Here is a 21996-nt window from a genome sequence, read left to right on the forward strand (position 1 = left end):
CAGGCTTTGGCCAGGACCCGGACTGGGCTGCCTGATGATCCGTGCCCTTCCAGCCTCTCCTCTGCCCCACTGCCCCACCTCCTTGCCCGTTCCCCACCTGCAGAGACTGTGGCCATTCTTGGGGCCATCCGAGTAAGCTGTGACAAGCATGCCAGGCCCCATTAGCAGGTCACAGGCCTTGACTGTGTGTCTCTGTCCTTCCATCTGTCTGTGCCTCTTCTGCTCTCGGTGACAGGACGGTGGAAGGCTGAGGCGCCACCCACCCCTGTGTTTATCCCTCCTGCCTGTGAGGTCTCTGTGCTCAATCCCGCAGGGGTCCGCCTGGGAGCGCGCCTGGCTGTGTTCCTGCCCACGTGCTGTGTCTGTCCCCGTGTCCCGGTCTGTCTGTCCCTTGCACACGCACACCTCCACTTGCTCCCTCTACGTGTGCGGGTAACCACTCCCTGCGGAAGGCAGGGGGCAGGCTGGGGAGACCCCGCCTCTCTTCTGTACTCTGGAGAGGGTTTGGGGTTTAAAGAAATCATGTTCCACCAAGGATAGTGTTTTCTGGGGAGAGAACAGCTGTTGCTAGAGCTATGTCTTTCTCAGCTGCAAGTCAATGCAGGCTGGCCATGGAGAGGGTATTGCTCATCAGACCTAGAACACAGGCTTTGGGGGAATAATCAGTGGAAGCTGCTTTCCTAAGTCCTGGTCTAGGCAGTTCCTTCCCCCAGAAGCTGCCTGCTGAAGCGGCTTCCTCCGAGGCAGGCCCCGGAGGCCCCCGGCTAACCCATGCTGCTGCTGCCCCCAGCCCTTGCCCGGCTCCCTCGTCCCCTCTGCTTGCATCCCCTCCCCTGCCATGACGGGCCCCCTCTCCTCGGCCAGGCTGGGGCCTCTGCTGCCCTGCTGATCGGCGGCTACTTTGCTCATAGGTGGGCGGCTCTTTGGCAGCGGGAGGTGCTCGAGCCTGTCGGGGCCGCCAGGTGCGGCCCCCGTGGTACATAGGATGGTGGAGGCCATGTCCCAGCTGCAGGAGGAGAAAGCCCAGCTACAGGAGGAGCTGGTGGCCCTACGGGAGAGGCTGGCTGTCTGCGGCAGTGAGCAGCAAGCCACATCCACCCAGCTGCAGAATCAGGTACCTGGGGAGGATGGGACGGGCTGAGGCCGCTGCCCACTGTGGAGCAGCTCGGAGGACATCGCCCGGGGCACCCGGAACCCACCAGACCACCAGCATAATGGACAGATGGGGTCTCCTCTCCTGGCTTGGGAGTGCACAAGAGGGCGAGGTGGCGAGAATCAGAGGCCTGGGCCTCCCATCCTGGCCATCCATGTGCCTCATTCCTTGTGGTTACCAGGGACCAGGACCTACCTCTCCAGAAGTGACAGGCAGCATGCGTAGGCATGAGCGGAGCAGGAAAGCGCAGGGACGTTCCCGTGCTGAGGCCAGTGCTGAGTCCACTCCATCTTCCAAGGTGCCCTGGCTTGGGCAGCCCAGGTGGACCAAACTCATTGCAGAGGTCACCCCACGGAAAACTGGCAGGAAATGAGAGGCTGGCGTGTGTGCAAGTGAGAGAAGGGAGCTCTCAAATCTCTGGAAGCCCTAGAAAGTGAAGGTTCTAGGGCTTCTCCTTTGTTGGCTAGCCAGGAGGACGCTGGGGACGCCACAGTCCCTGTGGGCTGACCCCTAGCCCTCCTCCGCATGCCTGGCTAATTCACCCTCCTTCCCATCACCACCTAGGCCCCGAGGCCCCTTTCCTGGGGCTCAGCTCCCCACTCTTAATTGTCCGTGTCTGTCTCTCGTGCCTGTGTCTGACCCTCCCCACTTCCCCAAGGTCCCCAGCCCTGCCTCCAAACCATCCCCACGTTGGAGCCCATGCCTGAGCTCCTGGGCCTGAACTCTCTCTGGAAAGCCCTGCCTTCGATTGGGTCAGTTTCTTTCTCTGTGATTGCCCAGCATGTGGACCTTCTACTCGAGGGAACATCACTGAATACCGTGCCTTGTTCTCAGTTCCAGGGGCAGCAGATTATTTTCATGCACTTTTAAAATACAGCATTTCTCCAGCTTACAAGTGTGTCCTCAAGAACTCTGTCCTGACCACCTGTCCTTGGCTGAGTTGGGTGGGCCTCCTTGGGGCATCCCTAGTGCCCTGTGTCTCCCTCTTGTACAGTGACCCCACTGTTTGCTGCCTCTGGGCCTGTCTGCCCCACTAAAGGGAGCTCCTCATGGCAGGTGTGACACACCAGCTTTGTATCACTGTTGCCTCCTGCGGTGCCTGCCTGTCTTTCTGCCTCAGATGTCTGCTGAGTGCCTGGTATGTATAGGCACCCAGCTGAGCAGTGGGGATGCCCAGGTGGACTGACACGCCCTGGCCTGCGGAGGCTGCAGTCTAGGGGAGGACAGACGTTTGTTACATACACTTATGAAAGTTGGAAGAGTAACAAGGGCTCTGCAGGCGGGTACACACACAGGGAATGAGGGTTTCTACCACGCGCCTTTGTCGGGGAGATCAGGACCTGTAGGGGAGCTCGGGGGCAGCCTCCCTGAGAAAGCGGCTCTGGAGCTGAGGTCTGGCACAGAGCAGAGGAAGTGCATTCATTCTGAGCTGAGGGAACAGTCAGTGCAAAGGGACTGTGGCAGGGCGAGCAGGATGAGTATCAGGGCGAACCAAGGCTTGTGTAGCTGGAACGTGGCATGAGGTGCTGCCCCATGGGGCTGTGGGGCTGGTCTAGGGCCCTCGCTGCAGGACACATGTCTGACCTGTGGCAAGAGCTCTTCCTTCCCTGACTTTTCTTGGTTTAGTTTGTCCGGGCACTTCACTTTTGAAACAAGTTTTGTTTTTTAAAGAACTTGACTGAGATATAATTCACATACCATAAAACTCACCCCTTTAAAGTGTACAATTTACGGTCTTAAGTATATTGGTGATGCAGCCATCACCACTGTCTAATTTTAGAACATTTTTATCACCCTACAAAGACCTATTGTCACTCCCCATATGCCCCTTCCCCCCAACCCTTGGCAACCACTGCTCTGCTTTTTTTTTGTTCATTTGTATAGATTTACCTTTTCTGAACGTTGCATATAAATTAAATAACAATATATGGTCTTTTGTGACTTTAAACAAATTTTTAAGAAACATTTTTTCCTTTAATTAGCAAAATTGACTTACTTTTTAGAGGGAAAGTTGCAGGTCAAGCATCTCAGCCTTTTTGGTGTCCTTGAGTGCCAGCTCTCCAGATATGCCTGACCCCTCCCCTCCCCCCAACCCCCACGCCTCTGGATGATTTGGAGAATTCAGAATGGTTCCTGGTCTTTGCTCATATTTTATTCCTGAACTTTCTGACTGCCAGGTCTTTTCTGAAAAATGTCTCAGGAGATGTACCTGAAGCTCCAGGTCTCTGAGCCACTCTTTGGAGAGTCTGACTCTGTAGAGCTGTGGCCAACCACTTGGGCCTAGAGCTGGGTTCAAATCCTGACTTTGGCACTACTCATTAGCTGTGTGACCTTGGGCTAGTTAATTACTGCTCTGCAGCTCAGTTTCCTCATCTGTAAAATGGACATAATAACAGTACCTGGTGAGATGACCCAGTATTATTGGTGTCGCCACTGCCACCACCGCCAATCATCGTTACCAGGAATGGTGTTGGATTTGAAATCACGTGAGTAGGGTTCTAGCCCTGGCTGTGCAGCTGTAGCAAGTCACTTCCTCTCTGAGCCTTCATTTACCAGTCTCTACACTGGGTCAAATAGATGTTGCTTCGTGGTTATTGGGCAGCTCAATTATGGGACTGGACAGGAAAATGGATGGTAAACTGTAAAGTGCTGTGCCTTGTGAGGTGTCACTTCTGTGTGCTCTGGTCTCCTGTCAGCCTCACTGTGGTTTGACACAGATTGATCTTTCTGGTCTTCTATACATTGCTCTGCAGGGGTTCCAATACTAGGTCCAATCCTAGGGTCACCACTTAGTGGTCAGGTGACCTTGAACAAGTTGCCTAACCATGACTTAATCTCTTGGAACCTCAGTTTTTCTTCCTGTAAAATGGCGATAATAATAGTATGTACCTAACAGGATTGGGGGGTTCAAAGTGATGATCTTATGAAGTCCCCCTGCCCCACTGGCAAAGCTGACTCAGCAGCTGGGGCTGCCATTGTCCCTGTTGGAACCCGGACTTGTGAGGGCTTTAGGAGTCTTTTTCAGGCCTCCCCTTGGATGTGTCAGACGGAGATGTTTATATTTTCTGGGAGCTCACTGTGTGCCTTGTGGGGAGCACTCGGATCAAAGGTCCTCAGTCCTGGGGCACCCAGCAGCCCCAGGCCACGTGCTGGTGGCCTTGAGCTCCCCTGTCCTCTGTGGATGTCCCTGGAGCAGAGGCCTTCACGCTTCCAAGGCTCCTACCATCGTTACACACACCCAGACTGCACCCCTCCTCTTATTGCCCCCACACCTCAACATAGAACCTTACATTGTGAGCAGAAACCACAGGCTGGAAGACTAGATCTAGCCCTCAAATGCGCCTTGTTTGTTTGACCTGCTTTTTTCTTTCTTTTTTTTTTTTTTTTTAACCACTTTAAAAATTGTGGTAGAATGCACATAACATAAAATTTACCATCTTAAGCATTTTTAAGTGTATATATAGTTCAGGGTATTAATGTATCACATAATTGTACACCCGTCACCACCATCCATCTCCAGAACTCTTTTCATCCTGCAAAACTGAAACTCTGTCCCCATTGAACACTAACTCTTCATCACCCCAGCTGCTAGCAACCACCATTCTGCTGTCTCTATGAATTTAGCTATTCTAGGTATTACACATAAGTGGAATCACAGTATTTGTCTATCTGTGTCTGGCTTATTTCACTTAGCATAATGCTCTCCAAGTTCATTCATGTTGTTGCAAATGGCAGGATTTCCTTTTTTAAGGCAGACTAACATTCCATTGTATGGCTAGACCACACTTAGCTTATCCATTCATCCATAAATGGACACTTGGGTTGCTCCCACATTTTAGCTGTTATGAATAATACTGCTATGAACATGGGTGTGCAGATATCTCTTTGAGACCCTGCTTTCAATAACTTTGGGTATATGCCCAGAAGTGGAATTCCTGGATCATATGGAAGTTCTATTTAAAATTTTTTGAGGAATCTACCACATTGTTTTCTACACTGGGTGCACCATTTTATATTCTCACTAGTAGGGCACAAAGGTTCCAGTTTCTCCATATCCTTACCAATACTTGTTATTTTCTGAGTTGCCTTTTTTTTTTTTTTAAATAATAGCCATCCTAATGGGTATGGAGTGGTATCTCATTATGGCTTTGATTAGCATTTCCCTAATGATTAGTGATATTGCGCATCTTTTCATGTGCTAATTGGCCGTGTGTATATAATCTTTGGAGAAATGTCTGTTCAAGTCCTTTGCCCATTCTGAATTGGGTTCTTATGTTGTTGTTGAGTTTTAGGAGTTCTTTATATATTCTGAATATTAGCCCCTTATCAGATATGTGATTTACAGATAGTTTCTCCCACTCTGTGGGTTGCCTTTACTCTCTGTTGACAGTCTTTTGATGCACAAAAATTTTTTTGATGAAGTCCAACTTACCTATTTTTTCTTCTATTGCCTGTACTTTTGACATCAAGAAATCATTGCCAAATCTAATGTCATGAAGCTTTTCCCTTATGTTTTCTTCTAAGAGGTTTATAGTTTTAGCTTATATGTTTCAGTCTTTGATCCATTCTTTTGCACGTGGATATCCAGTTTTCCCAGCACCATTTGTTGAAAAGACTGTCCTTTCCTCATTGAAAATCTTGGCACCATTGTCAAAAATCAATTGACCATATACATGAGGGTTTATAACTGGGCTCTCTCTCCTATTCCGTTGGTCCATATGTCTGTCTTTATGCCAGTACCACACTGTTTTGATTACTGTAGCTTTGTAGTAAGTTTTGATATCAGGAAGTGCGAGTCCTACAACTTTGTTCTTCTTTTTCAAGATTGTTTTGGCTATTTGGCTTTTGAGATTTCATATGAATTTTAGGATGGATGCTAATATTTCTGCAAAAAATGTCATTGGGATTTAGATAGAGATTGGATTGAATCTGTAGATTGCTTTGGGCAGTACTGACATCTTAACAATACTGTTTCCGGACTATGAATGCAGGCTGTGTTTCCATTTACTGGTATCATCTTTAATTTCTTACAGCAACATTTTGTAGTTTTCAGTGTACAAGTCTTTTGTCTCCTTGGTTAAGTTTATTCCTACATGTTTTATTCTTTCTGATGCTATTTTAAGCGGAATTACTGTCTTAATTTCCTTTTCGGACTGTTCAGCGTTAGTGCCTAGAAACGCAACTGATTTTTATATGTTATATCCCGCAACTTTGCTGAATTTATTAGTTCCAACTGTCCTGATTGTATGATCAAATTAGTTGCCACCATTTAAATCTTAGTTAAGTTCATATAAAAATCTCAACTTCCTTTTTTTGTCGTAAAATACTGGAAGTTGTGGCACCTCTGGGCTGACATTCCCACATGGCATGCACTGCCTGGAGCCCATTAGCAGCTCCTGCCTTTGGTAGAAGTGAGCATCCTTCAGCACACCCCAGCCTCCACCACCTCTGCTCCCCCGTGCCCTGCCTGACTGCTCTCTCACAGACCCTGCTTCTCCTGGCCCCTCATGCATTCAGCACTCTTTCTACATGTGTTTACTGAGCGCCTACTATATGCCAGGTACCGTTCTAGGCACTGGGGGTCCAGCACTGATACAACAAATATCCCTGTCTTCACGGACTTTCATTCTAGTAATAGACTTATTACGTGCTGGGCCCTGTCCTAAGCACTTTATATATGTTACTCATGTAATCTCACTTAATCCTCCAGACCTCCTCAGTGAGGTAGCCTCATTCTACTGCTAAGGAAATGGAGAGGCACGGTGGAGTTGAGACATGTCCAAGGTTGTCTGGCAAGGTAGGGTGATGTCTGTATTAGAAACCCTGGCAGTCTGGCCTGAGAGTCCATGTTCCCAAAGCCCCTTGGTGGCAGAAGGACTCAAATGTGAAAACTCAGCAGTGGAGGCAGGGTGGGATGGATGTAGCCAGTCGGGCCTGGTCAGTGGTCATGTAGGTAGGTAACCAGGAGTCAGGTCTCCCGGGAGGGGGAGTGGGTTGGGGACAGGATGGGGTGCTTCCCGGGGCTGCCCCTCAGGCCTCTGGGCTGCGTTTCCTTGGGACCGTCTGGATCCCAGGCCCTCTCATCTTCCCAGCTCAGCAATGCCTTGGTCTTGCCACTGGGAGAGCCCTCCGTTCCTCAGAAGACAGCCGATGATGGAGGGCCAGGCTTGGTGGGAGGTTGGGGGCTAATCGGCAGGTTGTCTGTGTCGAGAGGAGCAGACAGCTGGGAAAACACAGACTGGCATAGGGCAGCCGCACCCTCCGCTGAGCCCGCTTCTGCTGGGAGATGTAACTGTGGGTTTGCATCAGGTCAGCAGACAGGCCCCAGCTCCCTCTCCCTCAAGGCCCCCTGCACCAGGCTTGTGGCTCAGTTTCTCAGGATGACTAGGAGCCCGAGCCCGGGGAGGGCTGTGGCACAAACCCAGCCTGGTCCCTTCTCAGCCCTGGGGTCGACCTTGTGCTGTCCGGGGGGCCATCACAGCAGCCGGTCAGGAGCCTGCCTGCCCCTCTGGCCTGGCTCTTTGCACTCAGGAGTGAGTGCACTGTCCCCTCGCCGTCACTTCCGTGCTCACTGAGTGTCTCCGGTGTGCTGGGCACCTCCCGAAGAGCTGATGGAGAAGGTCCCCCCCCCCACCCCGACCCCTTGCGTACAGATGCAGGCACCGTCGCTGACTCAGAGCTGTACTGGGTGGGTGAAGGGCGCGCCTGCAGGGGCCCCTTCTGCAGAAGGCCCCGCTCTCTGGTCAGGTTCACCCTCAGTTCCCCGTCTCTGCTCCGAGCCCTCCTCCCGTACTTGGTTTTGTCTCCGTCTCCTGTGCTCACTGTTTTCCCTGACCCTGAGAGACTCGCCTGTTCTCCCTCCCAGGCTGGGAGAAGTCTGCTGTCTCCCCTGCAGGCCCTCCCGAAGCCGACCCCCCGGGGGTGGAGGGCAAGGGTCCCACTCCTGGGCAGCACGCCTCCTTAGTTCCCAGTGGAGCTGGCCGGCCGGGGCGCAGGCACCACGCACCACGGGGTGGTTTGTGCCTGACCAGACACCCTGCAGTGTCAGTGGGCCGTGCTCCTCCGCTGCCCAAGACTAGCCAGGAGATGATGAGTGCCTGACATTTCTGACAAAAGGGGTCTTTTACAGCCTCTTCCTCATCCCTCCACCCCACCCCCAGCCTGCCTCATGGGGCAGCCGCCTCCTTTTGGGGCGCCCCTCAGAGATTCCAGACAGAGGCCAGGAGCACCCAGTGTTCCGATTGTGATGTAAGAAGAGAACAGGAACTGGGCTGCCGGCAGGTGTCAGGCAGGCATCCTGACTCCCAAGTAAACACTGGGAAACCCCACTTTCACTGCATCGGGTCTGAGTGCCAGTGGCGTTGGGGACAAGCGAGGTCTGAGCCCACCCAGGCTGGTGCCGAGGAAGCAGCCTGTCTGGGGCACCAGCTCCGTGCAAGTGGATCTTCCTGGGGTGATTTCTGAGGGAGGGGAGGCAGGAGGGGAACCCCAACCTTTCAAAAGGAGGTAGACTCCGCCTATTTCAGGGTAGGGGGAGTGCAGGAGGAATATATATTGAGACTTAAAAATTACTGCAAATCGAAAAGAATTTGTCAAACATCATTCCGTAGTCCAGAGCCCTCTACATTTTTGTATTGCATATGCGATTTTGTTTTTTCTTTGACTTAATATGTTGAGGAGCTTTTCCCCACATCATTTAAAACTCCTGATAAACATGAGTGTAACGACTACACAGTAGTCTATGAGTGCATATACTGTAATCCACCTAACCATTCCCCTAATGTTGGGCATTCAGGTTATTCCCAATTTCATGACTAAGGAATGAAAGGCTGCCTTATTCAAACTGTCCCTCACTCCCCTCCAGGGAGAAGGAACTGAGGCTCCGTGTACCAGGCTTTTAACAGAAGGGGGTATTGGAGCGGGCAGAGAAATGGCACGGGCTTTGCTGCCTGGCCTGGTCCATGCCCAGCACATTGCTAGGAAGGAATGTGCTGGTGGAGCAGGTGACAGAGGTGACCTTCTCGGGTGCAGCCCTTAAGTCACCTGCTTGTCCACCAGGAGGCCTTGGGCAGCCAGGTTGGGTCTCCCAACCCCTCTCTGGGTGTTCTTGGAATCCGCCTCCCCAACTTCGAGTGAGCAGCGCTGGTGTCACAGGCCTTTTCCTTGGAGGTGGGGTCGCGCCCATGGCCCGCTTCCTCCCCCAAGTTGCTCAGAAAAGCAGAGGCTGACTTGTGGTCCAGCCGCCTTCTTTCAGCGCCAGGAGACGGTTGGCTCTGAGCTCGTGCTGCGCACAGACTGTTGATGACATCTCAGCCATAGGTAGTGGGGAGATTTTACACACACACCCCGAAAATCCCAATGTCTGGCCTCTCTTGAAAGGTCAGAAGTTTGGTGACACTGGGCCTGTGTCCCCCCGAGCCCCCCAGTTGCAGTCCTCGGTCTCCTTCAGGTGGATCTTGGGCATCTAGTCCTGCACTGCCCCTCACCTGCCTTACTTGGCTGGCGGCCCCTGTAGGCGGTGGGCTTTGTCTCCTGATGTTTAGTAACAAGAGCCCAATGCTTGTGCAAACCACACCTCCTTATCCCCCAGAGAGGGAGTCTGACTCCCACTGTACCTTTTCCAAGGTTCCGTGCGATCAACACAGAATGTTCTGCAAGAAAAAGCTCAAACAGGCTCTGACGAACACTGGTGCCAAAGTCTCTGTCTGCATTTTGGGTTATTTCCTGGGGGGGGAGAGTTTCCTGGAGGTGGGCTGATGTGGAACCAGGGTCTAACCCTGCGGGGAGGGCAGCCAGCCATCCTGGGATCCTGCTCTCTCGGGGCTGGTTTCCCCTCCCTGGGCTCTGGTTGAACCAGGTCACCCTTGCCTCCTGATGGGGTGCACACCCCTTCTCTTTCTAACAGCCTCCACTGGCCATAGCTCTCCGGCAGGGCAGACTGGGAGCTGGGGTGGAGGCAGGTCCCAGATGTGCCCTGGTCACTGGCAGGCCCATCTCCACAGACAGACTCACCAGGAGCCACTCAAAGTAGAAAATTCTAGGGGCTGGTCACGGACCGATCCAGGTTTTGTAGTGCCTGGAGTTTATACACTTTGGAGGCCCTTTAAAGAAAAAAGAATGTTAAATGACAAATACAGAAGTAGGTTCAGGCCTGGGTAGGGGCCTGTGCAAGGCAGGCGTCCTGAGGGTCAGCCTCCTGAGTCCCCCGGCGAGCTGCCCCTGGCGTGGGCCCAGGCTGGCACAGGGGTCACCTCGGCTGCACTCGCTCCCCGGACTCTCCTGTAAGCCCAGACTGGCTGGTCCTGTGACGGGAGAGGGTGCTGAGAGCTGTCAGGACCAGGCCAGGTGCCTTGCACCTAGAGTCCCAGGTGTGGCCTGATGCTTGAACACAGGGAGGACTGGGGCTCTGGGTTTGGGCGAGAGGCCTGGGTGTGGGCTGGAGGAGAGAATCCAGGCTCAGCGTGCCCCGGCTTTGTGCTGGCAGGTGGAACACCTGAAGCAGAAGCTCATAAGCCAGGCCCAGGAAGTGAGCCGCCTTCGATCGGAGCTGGTGAGCCCGACCACGCCATCCTAACGGGACGGGGCTGGGGGGGGATGCTCCCCATGTACTTATCACCACTCACTGTGCCCACGAGGTGGTGTGACCCGTAACAGGAGGGAGGTTAATTCTTATTTGCTGATGTAAAGTAGGAGTGTGAACTCTGTGTATAAATATGACTTTCCTTGTTACTTTCACACTCAGGAAAATGGAATGAAAGGGGTGGGGTGCAGCCGGGAGCAGTTCCTGTCTCACCACCCTCCTCCATCTCTTCCTCTCCTCTGCCTTTGTCTTTATCATCTCTGGAGCCCCTCCTCTCTTCTCTCCATCCATCACTGGCCTTTCTCTTTTCTCCTTCTCTCTGTCTCCCCACCTCTCCCCTCTCCCCTGCCCCTGCACTGTCTCTGCCTCCCCGCTCCGTCCTTCCCCCTGATCTGCCCTCGCCACATGCCCCCGCCCCCCGGCTCTGGCTCTCTGCAGGGAGGCACCGACTTGGAGAAGCACCGGGACCTGCTGATGGTGGAGAATGAGCGACTGAGGCAGGAGATGCGGCGCTGCGAGGCCGAGCTGCAGGAGCTGCGGGCCAAGCCGGCGGCGCCCTGCACAGGCTGCGAGCACAGCCAGGTGGGCCCAGGGCCAGGGTGGTCCCGGGGCACTCGATTCCCAACGGTCACCCCACTTCCTCACGCTGACTCCTGCCCACTGGTCTCACACCTGTCCCGGCCCCCGCGCCTCCGCGGCCGTCTGTCTGCAGGAGAGCGCCCAGCTCCGCGACAAGCTGTCCCAGCTACAGCTGGAGGTGGCGGAGAACAAAGGCTTGCTGTCAGAGCTGAACCTGGAGGTGCAGCAGAAGACCGACCGGCTGGCCGAGGTGGAGCTGCGGCTCAAGGACTGCCTGGCCGAGAAGGCGCAGGAGGAGGAGCGGCTCAGCCGGCGCCTGCGTGACAGCCACGAGACCATCGCCAGCCTGCGGGCCCAGTCGCCGCCCGTCAAGGTGAGCCTGGGGCCAGGCGGCCGCACCGCATGCGGTGCCCCGTGCGCACCTGGACCACGCCTCAACTCTGGTCCCTGGAGCCCAGGATGGGCTGGACGTAGGAGGGGCTTGTCTTGGTGAATAAGTAGGTGCGGGGGGTTGAAGGAATCCTTCCAGATCTGCTCTCAGCCTGGCCCCGTCCCCTTCTTGCTGTCCAGGGCCAGGCCATGTAGGCATCCAGCAACTGATGCTTGAGGTGCCCGCTGTGTGCCAGGCATGGACGTGATGCATCGCTAGATTCTGCCCTTTCTTTGCCCTTCTTGTCTGTTCTGGGCCCAGTCTTGGGCCACGGCCAGGCTCCTAGTGGGCTCATTAAGATGAGAAGATTCCAGGAGGCCCTTGCAGCTTTCTGGAAAGCCCAGACCTCGGGGCTCCTCTAGTTTATTCTGCAGGCCGTTGGTGGGATGTTCCTGAGGGTCCCCCCAGGGTCCCAGGGTAAGGTCAAGGCACCCACGCACCTCCATGCACCCACCCCTCCCTCCCCTCACAGTATGTCATGAAGACGGTGGAGGTGGAGTCGTCCAAGACCAGGCAGGCCCTCAGTGAGACCCAGGCCCGGAACCAGCACCTGCAGGAGCAGGTGGCCATGCAGAGGCAGGTGCTGAAGGAGATGGAGCAGCAGCTGCAGAGCTCGCATCAGCTGACCGCGCAGCTCCGGGCGCAGGTGTGCATGTCTGTCGGGGCAGCGTGTGCACGCCGGGCCCCAGCGCCGGAGACCGCCGGCCTCTGGCACGGTGCAGCGGCTGCGCACTTGGGGTTCGACAGACCTGGGTTTCAGTCCCTCCTCTCCCTGCTGGCCGTGTGACCAAGGACAGGTTTCTGTTTCCTCATCTGTAAAATGATCTGATCGCAGAACCCACCTCCCAGTGGGGCTTGACCTAATCACAAGATTCGCTCAGGGCCCGGCACACACGCTCTTGGAAGGGTGCTCTAGTCAGTATCATAACAAATGCTTTCCCCTGCTCTCCTGGGGCCTGTGGCTTGTGACCTGTGTTATGTGCCGGGACCCAGGTTGGTGCTGGGATGATGCCGGGAAGTAGCTGCACGGAGCTCCCAGCCCTTTCAGGGAGAGAGACGGTCGTCCTACCCCACCTGTGTGTGTGTTCACGTGTGCAAGGCTTGAGGGGCGGGGCTTGTTTCTCTGCGTGGCGCACGGCACTAAGCTTCTGGCCCTGGCCTCAGATCGCCATGTACGAGTCGGAGCTGGAGCGGGCACACGGGCAGATGCTGGAGGAGATGCAGTCCCTGGAGGAGGACAAGAACCGGGCCATCGAGGAGGCCTTTGCCAGAGCCCAGGTGGAGATGAAGGCTGTGCACGAGAACCTGGCAGGTGAGCCGTCCAGCCGGGCTCTAGCCTGCCCCACGCCACCGCCCTTCACCCCGTCTGCCTCTCACCCCTTGTGTCTCCATAGGTGTCCGGACCAACCTGCTGACGCTGCAGCCAGCGCTGCGGACCCTGACCAACGACTACAATGGGCTCAAGCGTCAGGTGCGCGGCTTCCCGCTGCTGCTGCAGGAGGCCCTCAAGAGCGTCAAGGCCGAGGTGAGTGCAGGCCATGGGGGGGCGGGGCTGGGAGAGGCCTTGGAGCCCCTGGGCAGACACAGCAGCCACCCAGCGCACCCTTCCCAAACTCAGACAAAGCCCCCAGATGGCAGCTGTGTGTGGCTTCCAGCGAAGGAGCTGGAAAAAAAGTGACTCTCCACAGACCCCCTATGGGGGACCCCAACTTAAGGCTAAGGACTGGGTGTATTTGATGCTTATGACACCCCAGGCCAGGCCCCTTTGCTGAGAAGACTCCTTGGACTATTTCCCAAGAAACCCCCCCACATACACCCCTTCACAAGCCACCCCTCCCAAGAGGCAGGGGGCCCTCTGCCTGAAAAACAGTTTGAAAAATGTTTCAAAAAACATTTCAAAAAATGTTTTTCAAATGTTTCAAAAAACATTTGGAAACCAGTCTGGTCAAGAGCAGGTATTTGGGTATAAACCAAACATGTCACATATATCTTTATATCCCATACGTGCTATGCATATCTTTGTATCTCAAACATGCTACACATATCCTTAGATCTGTTAGGTTTAATTTTTTTAAGCTGTACTTGTGCAGTATGAGAATAGCCAATGTCTCTTAAGTGCCTCCTACGTGCTGAGCCTTTTATAGCCGTCGGCTCCTTGAATCTGTATGACAGCTCTGCAGGGTAGAGAGACATGTATTTTGGGAATCGAAAATAGTTCTTCTCCTTTAAAAAATTATGTCAGTAATACACGGACATGTTGAAAGTACACACCTCACAGAAGGGCATTCAGATGAAAAGGAAAGGCCTGTCTCTGCCACCCAGCCTGCTCCCCAAAGGAGGCCTGTCTCCCAGCATTTCCCCTGAAGGGTGTTCTGAGCATGATGAAAACTGTTGACATATATGTACATGGACACACACTTCCTTTTCACCCAATAAAGGGGAGCAGGTGTATGTGTGGCTTGCATCTTGTTTCTTTTCCTTATGAAATATAACTTGGAGATCTTTACCTACCAGCTCCTACAAATCCACGAGTTAGATGTTGTTATCCCCATTTTACAGATGAGAAAATTGAGGCTTGAATACATTGAGCCAGTTGCTTCTGGTCCCCCAGGTCCTCAGGGTAGAGCTGGGATTTGGGTCCAGCTGAATCATGTAGTCAAGTGCTGGTGCTGTGGAGTGAAGGCTGAGTCCTGGCTCTTTACTCATCAGCAGGACAACCTTGAGATTGGCTTAGCCTCTCTAGGGCTCAGTTTCTTCCTCTGTAAAATGGGCCTGTTCGCAGTACCTACCCAGAGGGGTTATTGGGAAGATGTGACATGTGACAGCGCATGTCAGGTACTTAGTCCAGGGCAGGAGGCAGTGAGCAGACTGTTGTGGGGACGAGGAGGGGGCATGCAGCCGAGCAAGCAAGGCGGGTGGAGCTGGCCCACTGACGGTGCTGCGCATCCCCCACTAGATCGGCCAGGCCATCGACGAGGTCAACAGCAACAACCAGGAGCTGCTGCGCAAGTACCGCCGGGAGCTGCAGCTGCGCAAGAAGTGCCACAATGAGCTCGTGCGGCTGAAAGGTGACCGCTGGGCGGGCTGGGGGTGCCTGGCGGAGGGGGCCCTGACCTGCCTCGGAAGTGATCCTGTCCTTCCCCATGGCCCCCAGCACCACTCCTTGGAGCTGTGCCCTGTCATCGAGGAGCTATTGTAATTCCCTCTTTGTAGATAAGGAAACCGAGGCACAGAGACGTCACAGGGAATTTGCTCAAAACTGCATGGCTAGTGAATGGTCCACCTTGGACCTGTTCAACTCTGAAACCTTTGCCCAATGCCTATGGCAGGCTACCAGGTGGCGGAGGGGTAGGGTATTGAAGCATTGGGTGGTGGGTGGCTAGAATGCCACTTATTCTGATCTAGGGCCTGGTCAAGCTTGAGACACCACCCATTCACGGCACAGAGGTCTAGGGAGCACCTGCTCTGTGCCAAGTGCCGTTCCAGACACTGAGGATATGGCTTTGGGCGCCACAGAACCTGTCCCTGCCTTCATGGTGCTTACTTCAGCAGGGGGCGAGCACACAGTGATCATTAATCACTCAGAAAACCCCATCACTACCGTTTACCCAGGCTGGGGAGGGGCTCTGAGAGCCCCTGGGTATCTGACAGTTGAGGGTGTCGAGGGGGCTTCCCATAGGAGGTAAAACCAGGGCCGAGGCCTGGACTGTGAGGTGGAGTGGGCAGGTGAAGGGAAGGTGGTGGGGCCATGCTAGACGTGATGGGGAGTTTTCTCTTCATTCCAGGAACTCTGGGATCCCACCCAAAGGCTTGAAGCAAGGGGGTGGCATGATCAGATCTGTGCGTCAGACACCCCTGGGGCTGCCCTGTTGCCTGTGCCCATCTCCTGCCTGGTCCTTTCTGCCCATCTGATTCCCAAGCCCTGTCCTGGCATTCACTGTGCCCTTCTAGAGTGATAGAATAAGCCCCTTGGCTTGCTGGGATCCAAGCCCCTCGTTGTGTACGTGAGGAAACTGAAGCCCAGGTGTGTAAAGAGTTGTCCATTTTGGTATCCCACCCAAACTGGGTGCAGTGTCTGAGCCCCACAACTGACCTTTCCTCCATGTCCCCAAGGTGAGGCTCCTACCGTCAACTGGTTTGCTCAGCAAGAAAATGTATTGATACGTTAATTTATACTATAGCGTGAGTGACTGATAAAATCTTTGTGGGCCACCTTGCCCTTGGGGGCCTTACTTAGAAGGCAGGGGGCTCTTGAGCCACTAGCCTGCTCCGGACGCCAACGGACACCAGTGTGGAGGCAGTCTGGTCTTGACCTGGTCTGTACCCTTCTCTCTTCCCCCACCCAATCCAGGGAACATCCGGGTGATTGCCCGTGTCCGGCCAGTCACCAGAGAGGATGGGGAAGGACCTGAGGCGACCAATGCTGTGACCTTTGATCCCGACGACGACTCCATCATTCACTTGCTGCACAGAGGAAAGCCCGTCTCCTTTGAGCTGGACAAGGTCTTCTCCCCGAAAGCCTCACAGCAGGACGTGAGTGTGGCCCTGCGGGGAGAGGGACAGAGAACGGTGGAGGGAGGGGGAAGACAGACTCACCTCACCTGTAGAGGGAGAGATGTTGGGAGCTGGACAAAAATAAGTATAATGGAGGGCAGACAGGATGGAGAAACCCAGTGCTCCACGGTCCCTCTCTCTTCACCTCTGGAGGAGAGAAGAGGGTGGGAAGGTAAACTGAGGGCTTTGGAAGCCTCTGCTAAGAAGGGCAGATCCATGCACAGCCTATGGCACCCATGTGGCCCCACCCATCCTCACAGCCACACCCACTCAGGCCCATCCCACCCATGTGACCCCCTCCTACCCTCATAGCCACACCCACTAACATGGCCTCTCCCACTCACGTGGTTCCCCTCCCATACTCAGCCACACCCACTCTCACAGCCCCTCCCAGTCATGCGGCCCCACCCATCCACAGGACCCTGGCTTGCATGGAGGCAGGCCCCTCCAGCCAGGAGCACCTCCTCTATCAGTCCCATGGGTCTTCCTAGGGACTCCCATGCTGCCCCCCAGGCCTCAGGGAGGAGCCCTCAGCCTGTGCGAGCCATGTGTTCTTAGCATCCACTCTTCCCTCATCTCTGCCAGGGCCAACCTGGGAGGCCTGTTTTGCCTGTGCCCTCCTGTCCCCATGCTGGGCTTTATCTTTGCCCCTGTCCTTTGTTGCTGGCTGGCAGGCAGGCAGGCCAGCCGGCCCGTGGAGGTGCCAGGCACATGCTTCCTCGGCCTTCATTTGCTGACCCACCTTGAGAGGGGGAGAAGCTGGGGGAGGGCTCCTGAGTTCCTGGGCTGGGCGGCCCCTTCCTCAGGTGCTGGTGGGCAGTAATTACTGCCCTGACTTCCCTTCAGTCTTTCGGCAATGAGGTTGCCCACTAACACCTAGTGTAAGTGACTTATTAGTCACAAATTCCTTCACAGTGAGCTGGTTGCCCACGATAACAGGTGCCGTATTAGGGGAGGGGAGCAGTCAGGGGGAGGTGGCTGGTGGGGGGCCCTGGACCCAGCAGCCTTGGCAGCCCTTCATCCTCCATCCCACGTCCCCTCTGCAGGTGTTCCAGGAGGTGCAGGCCCTGATCACCTCCTGCATCGACGGCTTCAACGTCTGCATCTTCGCCTATGGCCAGACGGGTGCTGGCAAGACATACACGATGGAGGTGGGTACCCACTGGATGGGGCAGGGATCCAGAGTGAAGACCAACCCCCCTTGCTGCCATTGATGGGGGCTCCCCTCATTGGTCTCGAGGTTCTGCGTGGGGTGTGTTTTGCCTCACTTGGTCTTCATAACCACCTTAGAGCAGAGCCCATAGTTATCCGTGTTAGCCCTGAGGCACCAGGCCTGCAGAGGGGGCGCCTTGCCCAAGTACACCTGCATGGTGCCAGTAGGTATGGGGGAGGGGAAGGTGTGCTGACAACAACCTCTGGCCTCAGAGGGGTCTCGGCCTGGGCTCAGAGTCCAGGGCAGATCGCTGTGACGTCTCTCAGGATTGGCTTTCATTTCACCCACACACATTTATTGGGCTCCTGTTGTATGGCTGCCATGCTGGGCCCTGGGAGTGTCAGGATAAATGAGGGGGGATCTCGGCCCTCAAGGAGATACCCGGGCAGTGGGAGAGACTGGCCAGTGAAGGTTGTCGTGGGGCGCCTAGCTCTTCTTTTAATATTTTATTTATTTATTTATTTGGTCATGTCAGGTCTTAGTTGCAGCAGGCGGGCTCCTTAGTCATGGCACGTGTGCTCCTTTGTTGCGGCTCGCCAGCTCCTTAATTGTGGCATGCGAAAAAGTTGTGACGTGCGTGTGGGATCTATTTCCCTGACCAGGGATCGAACCCGGGCCCCCTGCACTGGGAGCCTGGAGTCTTAAACCACTGCGCCACCAGGGAAGTCCCGGGTGCCCAGCTCTTACCTGCAGCTCCCAGGGCCTCATCTCCCTGCCTGTGCCATGCCCCCCTCTATGGGATGTGGCTGGGAGTGGGGGGGGGTTGAGAGGAGGAAGAAACTTGACTGTAGATAAAAATGGAGCCATTTCCCTGGCTCTTGAGGGGGTTATTGTGGGATTCTCCAGGTAGGGGAGGGGGGCGGGTCTCCTGCTGTCCCAACAAGGGGCGCGAGAGGGCCCTGCTGGCCCAGGCTGTTAGGCACCCTTTGGGAAGGCTGTCATGGTGGTCCTTTCTCCCCCAGTCTGGACCTTCTTTTCCCTCAGTTCTGGGATTGGCAAGACTGGTTAGTAGGGGGCAGGCCAAGCGAGATGGGAGGTGAAGGGCGTGGGGTGTGGGCAGCACCTTCTAGGCTCCCAGCTCTGTCTTGGGTGCTTAGAGTTGACCACCAGGGGCCTCCACCCTCCAACACATCCCTGCTGAGCCCCACTGTGCATCAGGCACTGTGCCTGGGGCCTGGGGCACAGCCGTGGCCAGGGTGCCTGACCCCACAGAGCCAGCCCACCAGGGGGGAGACAGCAGTGCACACGGCAAATCAGGATGTGTCCTGTCAGGTGCTAGGGAGAAAAATTTGGCCAGGTATGAGGAACCAACAGTGAGGGAGGGATCGGGCATTTGGAGGGAGAGGAAGCCTCCCTGAGGAGGTGACTTTGGTGCAGACACCTACGCCAGTCACGGAGAGAAGGGGGAAGAGCACTCCAGGCAGAGGGAGCAGCAGGGCTGAGGCCGCGAATCTGGAGCGTGCTGGGGAGGATACTGAGGCCTGGCAAGGAGGCCCCAGTGGCAGAAGTGAAGTGAGGGTGGGAGGTGCCATAAGGGAGGCCCAGGTGAGGACTCCAGATTTCTTTCTAGAAAGGCCAGCCAGCCCATCCGGCCCCAGTTCACTTGCCAGCTCTGCCTGTGCCTCCCCTGCATCATCCACAGAGCCTGGCTCATGGCCTACCTGACAATAAGCCCCTCATTGTCATACATTCATACATGTCATATATTCCCGGTGCCCCCTCCCAGGTGGCCCACCAGGGCCAGGTATCCATCAGCAGCCCGTGTGTGCAGGCCTGGGCCAGGCGCTTCACCTGGTGCTCCGCTTTAAGTCTCAGGCCCAATCCTGGCAGGGTGGCGCCGTTTTAAAGGCAGGGAAACTGAGGCCCAAGGAGGTGAAGTTGCTTGTAGCTGGTGGAGGGCATTTTGGGGGGCAGACCGGCATGCAGGTGGGGAGCTTCAGTCAGGGAGGCTGGCCTGTGAGGGGTAGCCAGAGCAGGTGGGGACCACAGATACCATGTGAGCATCTGCACGGGCCAGCCCATGTGGTGGGGGGAGGCCTGGGTCACCGGAGCCTTGATTCTGCCCGCAGGGGACCCTTGAGAACCCAGGCATCAACCAGCGGGCCCTGCAGCTGCTCTTCTCCGAGGTGCAGGAGAAGGCATCTGACTGGGAGTACACCATCACCGTCAGCGCGGCCGAGATCTACAACGAGGTCCTCAGGTGAGGGGCCCTCAGGCGGAAGGCCCTCGAGTGGGAGCCCCTCAGGTGGGAGCCCTTAGGTGGGAGCTGAATGTCCTGACTCAGCCCAGGGGATTCACTGGTCCCAGGCCCCTCCCCCGTGCTAGCAGGCAGGAGGAGGAGGGCTGTCTGAGCCCATCTGGGATACCCAGACAAAGGCACTCCTTTTCCCCTTGAAGCGTCCTCACCCTACCTGCAGGCTGCACCAGGTGGTGAAGAGTGAGAGTGGGGTCTTGGGAGGACCTGTCCACAGGGGCTCAGTGCATCGTGGGGGCAGGAGTAGCAGCACCCCAGGACTTTGGGGGAACATTCCATCTCTGCCCTTCAGCAGACTGAGCGCAGAGGGGGAGCAGGGGGAGGGGGAGGGGCTTAGCCCCATGGTCCAGGAAGGCTTCCAGAAGTGTGATGGTTGGGGGAACGTTCCAGGCTGGGGGGTGGGTGCAGTGCAAGCAGAGGGCAGACTGCGAGGAGGGAGTGACCGTCCTTCCTGCTCTCAGGGACCTGCTGGGGCAGGAGCCCCAGGAGAAACTGGAGATCCGGCTGTGTCCTGACGGCAGCGGGCAGCTGTACGTGCCAGGGCTAACGGAGTTCCAGGTGCAGAGCGTGGAGGACATCAACAAGGTGTGGGGCTGCGGGGGCCGGGGGTGGGGAAAGGCTGGGGAGACCCTGCCCACAGCAGAGCTGCCCCGGAGGACAGAATGGGGGTCGGATGCAGGCTCTGCCAGGTCCCCAGGCCTCTCTGAGCCTGTTTCCTCCCCTGGATGAGGCAGAGGGTGCCGCCCCCTCACAGGGGTACTCAGGGACGGTTGATTCTGAAGACCCCACTCCAAACCCTGTGCCTCTCTCTGCCCTCCCCGGGCCCCAGGTGTTCGAGTTCGGCCACACCAACCGCACCACGGAGTTCACCAACCTGAACGAGCACAGCTCGCGCTCGCATGCCCTGCTCATCGTGACGGTGCACGGCGTGGACGGCAGCACCGGTCTCCGCACCACGGGTGAGCGAGGGCCCCAGCCGCCTGGCCTGAGCCACCCCCGTTCCCCCACCCCCACCCCCACCTCTCCCGGGGCAGCCTTGACCCGCCCAGCACCCTCCCCGCAGGGAAGCTGAACCTGGTGGACTTGGCCGGCTCGGAGCGCGTGGGCAAGTCAGGGGCCGAGGGCAGCCGCCTGCGGGAGGCACAGCACATCAACAAGTCGCTGTCGGCCCTGGGGGACGTCATTGCTGCCCTGCGTTCCCGCCAGGGCCACGTGCCCTTCCGCAACTCCAAGCTCACCTACCTGCTGCAGGACTCGCTCAGCGGGGACAGCAAGACCCTCATGGTGGTGCAGGTGAGGGCCCCAGGTGGGCCGGATGGCGTGACCATTAGCGTGTAGGGGCTTAACCAGCTCCAAGAACAGGGACCCCCCCCCCACCTTCCCCTGCGGCCCAGGTACCCTCCCAGGCTGTGCAGGGAAGAGCCTCCTGTCATCAGCGGCTCCGAAGTCAGTGACATGTGGCCCCCTTCCCCCGCAGCCTCCCCACAGACCTGGCCACGTGCACCGTGTGCCTGGCAAGTTCCTCCATTTCTGCCACCTTGGTTGCCCTCCTGCTCCCCTCCCTCTCAGTCCTGTCCAGGGAGCCTTCTAGAGTCCCCTGGTTGTGGGCTCCCTTTGATGCCCCTTCCAGTTCTGCGAGGGCAGCCGGCCAGCTGGGTAGGGAGTGAGCTCTTGTGTCCCCTAGGTGTCCCCCGTGGAGAAGAACACCAGTGAGACGCTCTATTCCCTCAAGTTTGCTGAGAGGGTGCGCTCCGTGGAGCTGGGGCCCGGGTCCCGCAGGGCAGAGCTCGGGTCCTGGTCCAGCCAGGAGCATCTAGAGGTACAGGGACCACCACAGGCTCTGCCTCAGGCCAGTACTGGGTCATAGACATCCCGGTCATGGGCAGGAGGGAGGGTTTGGAGGGGAGGACAGTGTGGAGTGGTGGAGGAGGGGAAGATGCCAGAGGGGGTGGAGCCAGAACTTGAACCCAAACCCAGTAGCCTCTTTAGTCCAGGTGTTCTTTCTCGGCCTCAGAGGTACCTGTGGGGGTCATCAGCTGGTCGGAGGTGGGGCGGGGGCGGGTGCAGGCGGGCACACAGGCGCTCAGTAGTAACTAGTTCACTTCTTTACGTACGCTATCTCACACCCTCCCCACCATGGTTATTCTATCATCATCATGTTCATCTTGCAGAGGAGGAAACGGTTTCAGGTGGCTGGGGAGGGAAAACGTGTGGGGTAGGGGGCAGACCCAGG

General features: G+C 56.2%; 1 protein-coding gene across 8 annotated transcripts in view; it reads left to right on the forward strand.

The window, feature by feature from the left end:
* Nucleotides 1–21996, forward strand: part of KIFC3 (kinesin family member C3) — a 35903-nt gene that overhangs the window by 12455 nt on the left and 1452 nt on the right. For 5 of the 8 annotated variants that reach the window (XM_061174237.1, XM_061174235.1, XM_061174236.1 and 2 more), the window contains 15 exons: nucleotides 912–1114; nucleotides 10638–10703; nucleotides 11172–11315; nucleotides 11446–11685; nucleotides 12215–12388; nucleotides 12907–13054; nucleotides 13137–13267; nucleotides 14699–14810; nucleotides 16094–16275; nucleotides 17343–17447; nucleotides 19579–19709; nucleotides 20225–20348; nucleotides 20593–20722; nucleotides 20827–21056; nucleotides 21448–21612. In XM_061174237.1, coding sequence (XP_061030220.1) covers nucleotides 912–1114; nucleotides 10638–10703; nucleotides 11172–11315; nucleotides 11446–11685; nucleotides 12215–12388; nucleotides 12907–13054; nucleotides 13137–13267; nucleotides 14699–14810; nucleotides 16094–16275; nucleotides 17343–17447; nucleotides 19579–19709; nucleotides 20225–20348; nucleotides 20593–20722; nucleotides 20827–21056; nucleotides 21448–21612 — 2285 coding nt within the window. The remainder of the gene's footprint in view (nucleotides 1–911; nucleotides 1115–10637; nucleotides 10704–11171; nucleotides 11316–11445; nucleotides 11686–12214; nucleotides 12389–12906; nucleotides 13055–13136; nucleotides 13268–14698; nucleotides 14811–16093; nucleotides 16276–17342; nucleotides 17448–19578; nucleotides 19710–20224; nucleotides 20349–20592; nucleotides 20723–20826; nucleotides 21057–21447; nucleotides 21613–21996) is intronic. The other 3 variants (XM_061174238.1, XM_061174239.1, XM_061174240.1) reach the window with 3 other exon arrangements.

Source organism: Eubalaena glacialis, chromosome 18 (genome assembly GCF_028564815.1).
Source record: "Eubalaena glacialis isolate mEubGla1 chromosome 18, mEubGla1.1.hap2.+ XY, whole genome shotgun sequence".
In the NCBI taxonomy this organism is placed as follows: domain Eukaryota; kingdom Metazoa; phylum Chordata; class Mammalia; order Artiodactyla; family Balaenidae; genus Eubalaena; species Eubalaena glacialis.